General features: G+C 56.4%; 1 protein-coding gene across 1 annotated transcript in view; it reads left to right on the top strand.

Moving 5' to 3' along the window:
- Window positions 1-2,110: 2,110 nt before the first annotated feature.
- Window positions 2,111-5,961, top strand: part of LOC107307398 (potassium-transporting ATPase alpha chain 1-like) — a 41,886-nt gene continuing 38,035 nt past the window's right edge. Inside the window, 2 exon segments of the mRNA XM_015850909.2 lie at window positions 2,111-2,270; window positions 5,689-5,957. Coding sequence (XP_015706395.2) covers window positions 2,114-2,270; window positions 5,689-5,957 — 426 coding nt within the window. The 5' untranslated portion in view covers window positions 2,111-2,113.

Genomic DNA, 5,961 nt, shown 5'->3' with positions numbered 1-5,961 from the left:
ATATGGGGGATATGGGGCAGATATGGGGGGATATGGGGCGGATATGGGGGGAATAGGGGGGTTATGTGGTGCTATGGAGCGCTGTAATCCCCTTATGTGGTGCTATGGGGCTCTATGGGGCTCTATTGGGCTCTATGGGTCCCTATGGGTCACTATGAGGCTCTATGGGTCGCTATGGGTCACTATGGGGCTCTATGGGTCCCTATGGGTCACTATGGGTCGCTATGGGGCACTGTAATCCTATGGGTCGCTATGGGTCCCTATGGGGCACTGTAATCCTATGGGGCTCTATGGGTCGCTATGGGGCACTGTAATCCTATGGGTCGCTATGGGTCTCTATGGGTCCCTATGGGTCCCTATGGGTCCCTATGCGTCGCTATGGGTCGCTATGGAGCTCTATTGGGCTCTATGGGGCTCTATGGGTGCTATGGGGCTCTATGGGGCTCTATTGGGCTCTATGGGTCCCTATGGGTCCCTATGGGTCTCTATGGGTCGCTATGGGTCCCTATGGGTCCCTATGGGTCACTATGGGTCCCTATGGGTCACTATGAGGCTCTATGGATCCCTATGGGTCACTATGAGGCTCTATGGATCCCTATGGGTCTCTATGGGTCCCTATGGGTCTCTATGGGTCGCTATGGGTCCCTTATGGCTCTATGCGGTCCCTATGGGGTCTCTATGCGGTCTCCATGGGTCCTATGGTCTCTATTGGTCATATGGGTCCCTATGGGGTCTCTATGGGCTTCTATGGGTCCCTATGCGGGTCGCTTGGATCCCTATGGGTTCCCTATGGGTCGCTTATGGGGTCTTCTAATCGGGATTCCCTATTGCAGTCCCTATGGGGTCTCTATGGTCTCTATGGGCTCCCTATGGGTCTCTATGGGTCCCTATGGGTCTCTATGGGTCGCTATGGGGTCCCTATGGGTCTCATATGGGGTCCCTATGGGTCGCTATGGGTTCTCTATGTAGGTCTCTATGGGTCCTATGGTCCCTAATGGTCTCTATGGTCCCTATGAGTCCCTATGGGTCTCTATGGGTCTCTATGGGTCCCCTGATGCGTCTCTATGGCGTCCTATGGGTCTCTACTGGTCTATGGTTCCTCATGGGTCTCTATTGGGTCCCATGGCGTCTCTATGCGGTTCTCATGGCGTCTCTATGGGTCGCTATGGGTCTCTAATGGGGTCTCTATGGGTCACTAATGGGTCTCTATTGGGTCGCTATGGGTCTCTTTATGGGTCCCTTATGCGTCCCTAAGTGGGTCTTATGAGTCGCTATGGGTTGCTATGGGGCCCTATGGGTCGCTATGTGGTCTCTATGGGGGTCTTATGTGTCTCTATGGTCTCTATGTGTCTATATGGAGTCCTATGGGTCTCTTGGTCCCTATGGGTTCTCTATGGGTCTCTATGGGTCTCTATGGGCACTATGCGGGCTCTATGGGTTCTATCGGCGTATGGGTCTGCTCTTGGGTTTCTACGGGTCCTATGGTCCCTATGGATCCCTATGCGGTCTCTCTATGGGTCCCTATGGGTCCCTATGGGTCCCTATGGTCTCTTGGGTCCCTATGGGTACGCTACGGGGTCTTATGGGTCTCTATGGGTCCCTATTGGGTCTCTATGGGTCCTATGGGTCCCTATGGGTCTCATGGGTCCTATGGGGTCCCTATGGGTCCTACTATGTTGTCTTCTGATGGGTCCCTATGGGTCCCTTATTGGTTCCCTAATGGATCCCATGGCAGTCCCTATGGGTCCCTATGGGTCTCTATGCGTCCCTATGGGTCCCTCATGGGTCCCTATGGGGTCTCTATGGGTCCCTAATGGGGTCGCTTTGGGTCTTCTATGGTCTCTCTGGGTCCCTATGGTCTCTATGGGTCCCTATGGGTCCCTATTGGTCCCTATGGGTCCCTATGGGTCCCTATGGGTCGCTATGGGTCGCTATGGGTCGCTATGGGTCTCTATGTGTCGCTATGGGTCTCTATGGGTCCCTATGGGTCTCTATGGGTCCCTATGGGTCGCTATGGGTCACTATGGGTCCCTATGGGTCCCTATGGGTCGCTATGGGTCACTATGGGTCCCTATGGGTCCCTATGGGTCTCTATGGGTCCCTATGGGTCTCTATGGGTCCCTATGGATCCCTATGGGTCGCTATGGGGCAGGTTGACAACTCGTCACTGACGGGGGAGTCGGAGCCGCAGTCACGTTCCCCCGAATTCAGCCACGAATCCCCCCTGGAAACCAAAAACATCGCGTTCTTCTCCACCATGTGCATCGAGGGTACGGGGCACTTATGGGGCGCTATGGGGCGCAATGGGGCACTTATGGGGCACTATGGGGCACTTATGGGGCTGTTATAGGTCACTTATGGGGCACTATGGGGCACTTATGGGGCTGTTATGGGGCACTTATGGGGTCACTTATGGGGCACTTATGGGGCGCTTATGGGGCACTTATGGGTCACTTATGGGGTGTTATAGGTCACTTATGGGGCACTTATGGGGTGTTATAGGTCACTTATGGGGCACTTATGGGGCACTTATGGGGCACTTATGGGGTCACTTATGGAGCCACTTATGGGGCTGTTATGGGGCACTTATGGGGCACTTATGGGGCACTATGGGGCCACTTATGGGGCCACTTATGGGGCCACTTATGGGGCACTTATGGGGTCACTTATGGGGCTGTTAGGGGGCACTTATGGGGCCACTTATGGGGCTGTTATGGAGCCATTTGGGGTCACTTATGGGGCTGTTATGGGGCCACTTATGGGGCACTTATGGGGCCACTTATGGACTACTTGGTCTTGGGGATCCCAATGGGGTCTTGGGGGTCCTTATGGGGTCTTGGTGGTCTCTATGGGGTTTTGGGGATCCCAATGGGGTCTTGAGGGTCCCAATGGGGTCTTGGGGGTCCCAATGGGGTCTTGAGTGTCCTTATGGGGTCTTGGGGGTCCCAATGGGGTCTTGGGGGTCCTTATAGGGTCTTGGGGGTTTCAATGGGGTCTTGGAGGTCCTTATGGGGTCTTGGGTGCTCCAATGGGGTCTTGAGGGTCCTTATGGGGTCTTGGGGGTCCCAATGGGGTCTTGGGGATCCCAATAGGGTCTGGGAGGACTCTGAGATGTCTTGCTCGTCCCTATGGGGTCTTGGGGGTCCTTATGGGGTCTTGGGGCCCCAATGGGGTCTTGGTGGTCTCTATGGGGTCTTGGGGGTCCTTATGGGGTCTTGGGGGTCCAATGGGGTCTTGGAGGTCCTTATGGGGTATTGGGGGTCCCAATGGGGTCTTGGGGACCCCAATGGGGTCTTGGGGATCCCAATAGGGTCTGGGAGGACACTGAGATGTCTCGCTCGTCCCTATGGGGTCTTGGGGGTCCTTATGGGGTCTTGGGGGCCCCAATTGGTTCTTGGTGGTCCTTATAGGGTCTTGGGGTCCTTATGGGGTCTTGGGGGTCCCAATGGGGTCTTGGGGGTCCTTATAGGGTCTTGGGGTTTCCAATGGGGTCTTGGGGGTCCTTATGGGGTCTTGGGTGTCCTTATGGGGTCTTGGTGGTCCCAATGGGGTCTTGGGGATCCCAATGGGGTCTTGGTGGTCTCTATGGGGTCCTGGAAGTCCCTATAGGATCTTGGAGGACTCTGAGAGTTTTTGGGGGCCCCAATGGGGTCTTGGGGATCCCAATGGGGTCTTGGGGTTCCCAATGGGGTCTTGGGGGTCCTTATGGGGTCTTGAAGGTCTATGAGAGGTCTTGGGGATCCCAATGGGGTCTTGGGGGTCCTTATAGGGTCTTGGCGTTCCTAATGGGGTCTTGGATGTCCTTATAGGGTCTTGGGGATCCCAATGGGGTCTTGGGGGCCCCAATGGGGTCTTGAAGGTCTATGAGAGATCTTGGGGTTCCCAATTGGTTCTTGGAGGTCCTTATGGGGTCTTGGAGGTCGATTGGGGCCTTATGGGGTGCCTGACGTGTATGGGGCCGCCCCATAGGTACAGCGACGGGTTTGGTGATCAACACGGGGGATCGAACCATCATCGGTCGCATCGCTTGGGGGGAGACGCTATGGGGCCATGGGGCTATGGGGGTCCTTATGGGGTCTTGGGGGTCCCAATGGGGTCTTGGGGGTCCCAATAGGATCTTGGAGGACTCTGAGAGTCCTTGGGGTCCTTATGGGGTCTTGGGGGTCCCAATGGGGTCTTGGGGCTCCCAATGGGGTCTTGGGGGCCCCAATGGGGTCTTGGAAGTCCCTATAGGATCTTGGAGGACTCTGAGAGTTTTGGGGGATTTCAATGGGGTCTTGGAGGTTCTTATGGGGTCTTAGGGGTCCTTATGGGGTCTTGAGGGTCCTTATGGGGTCTTGGGGTTTCCAATGGGGTCCTTATGGGGTCTTGGGGGTTCCAATGGGGTCTTGAGGGTTCCAATGGGGTCTTGGGGGTCCTTATGGGGTCTTGGTGGCCTCTATGGGGTTTTGGGGGTCCTAATGGGGTCTTGGAGGTCCTTATGGGGTATTGGGGGCCCCAATGGGGTCTTGGGGGTCTCTATGGGGTCCTGGATGTCCTTATAGGGTCTTGAAGGTCTATGAGAGGTCTTGGGGGTCCCAATGGGGTCTTGGGGTTCCTTATGGGGTCTTGGGGGTTCCAATGGGGTCTTGGAGGTTTCAATGGGGTCTTGGGGGCCCCAATGGGGTCTTGGGGGTCCTTATGGGGTCTTGAAGGTCTATGAGAGCTCTTGGGGGTCCCAGTGGGGTATTGGGGGTCCTTATGGGGTCTTGGGGGCCCCAATGGGTTCCTGGATGTCCTTATGGGGTCTTGGTGGTCTCTATGGGGTCTTGGTGGTCTCTATGGGGTTTTGGGAATCCCAATGAGGTCTTGGGGGTCCCAATAGGGTCTGGGTAGGATCTTGGAGGGTTATGGGGTGCCTGAGGTCTATGGGGCCGCCCTATAGGTACAGCGACGGGTTTGGTGATCAACACGGGGGATCGAACCATCATCGGTCGAATCGCTTGGGGGGAGACGCTATGGGGCCATGGGGCTATGGGGGTCCTTATGGGGTCTTGGGGGTCCCAATGGGGTCCTGGATGTCCTTATAGGGTCGTGAAGGTCTATGAGAGGTCTTGGGGGTCTCAATGGGGTCTTGGGGGTCCCAATAGGATCTTGGAGGACTCTGAGAGTCCTTGGGGGCCCCAATGGGGTCTTGGAGGTCCTTATGGGGTCTTGGTGGTCTCTATGGGGTCTTGATGGTCTCTATGGGGTCTTGGGGATCCCAATGGGGTCTTGGGGACTCCAATGGGGTCTTGGGGGTCCTAATGGGGTCTTGGGGGTCCCAATGGGGTATTGGGGGTCCTTATGGGGTCTTGAGGGTCCTTATGGGGTCTTGCTGGTCCCTATGGGGTCTTGAGGGTCCTTATGGGGTCTTGGGGGCCCAATGGGGTCTTGGGGGTCCCAATGGGGTCTTGGGGGTCCTTATGGGGTCTTGAAGGTCTATGAAAGGTCTTGGGGATCCCAATAGGGTCTGGGAGGACTCTGAGTTGTCTCGCTCGTCCCAATGGGGTCTTGGGGGTCCTTATGGGGTCTTGGGGATCCCAATGGGGTCTTGGTGGTCTCTATGGGGTCTTGGGGGCCCCAATGGGGTATTGGGGTTCCCAATGGGGTCTTGGAGGTCGATTGGGGCCTTATGGGGTGCCTGAGGTCTATGGGGCCGCCCTATAGGTACAGCGACGGGTTTGGTGATCAACACGGGGGATCGAACCATCATCGGTCGAATCGCGTCGTTGGCATCCGGGGTGGAGAACGAAAAGACCCCGATCGCCATCGAGATCGAGCACTTTGTGGACATCATCGCCGGGCTGGCCATATTCTTTGGGGCCACCTTCTTCGTGGTGGCCATGGTTATAGGGTACCCCTTCCTTAGGGCCATGGTCTTCTTTATGGCCATCGTGGTGGCCTACGTCCCCGAGGGGCTGCTGGCCACCGTCACGGTGA

The sequence above is a fragment of the Coturnix japonica genome, unplaced genomic scaffold, assembly GCF_001577835.2.
Source record: "Coturnix japonica isolate 7356 unplaced genomic scaffold, Coturnix japonica 2.1 chrUnrandom580, whole genome shotgun sequence".
Lineage (NCBI taxonomy): Eukaryota > Metazoa > Chordata > Aves > Galliformes > Phasianidae > Coturnix > Coturnix japonica.
This window is presented reverse-complemented; position numbering and strand designations above follow the sequence as displayed.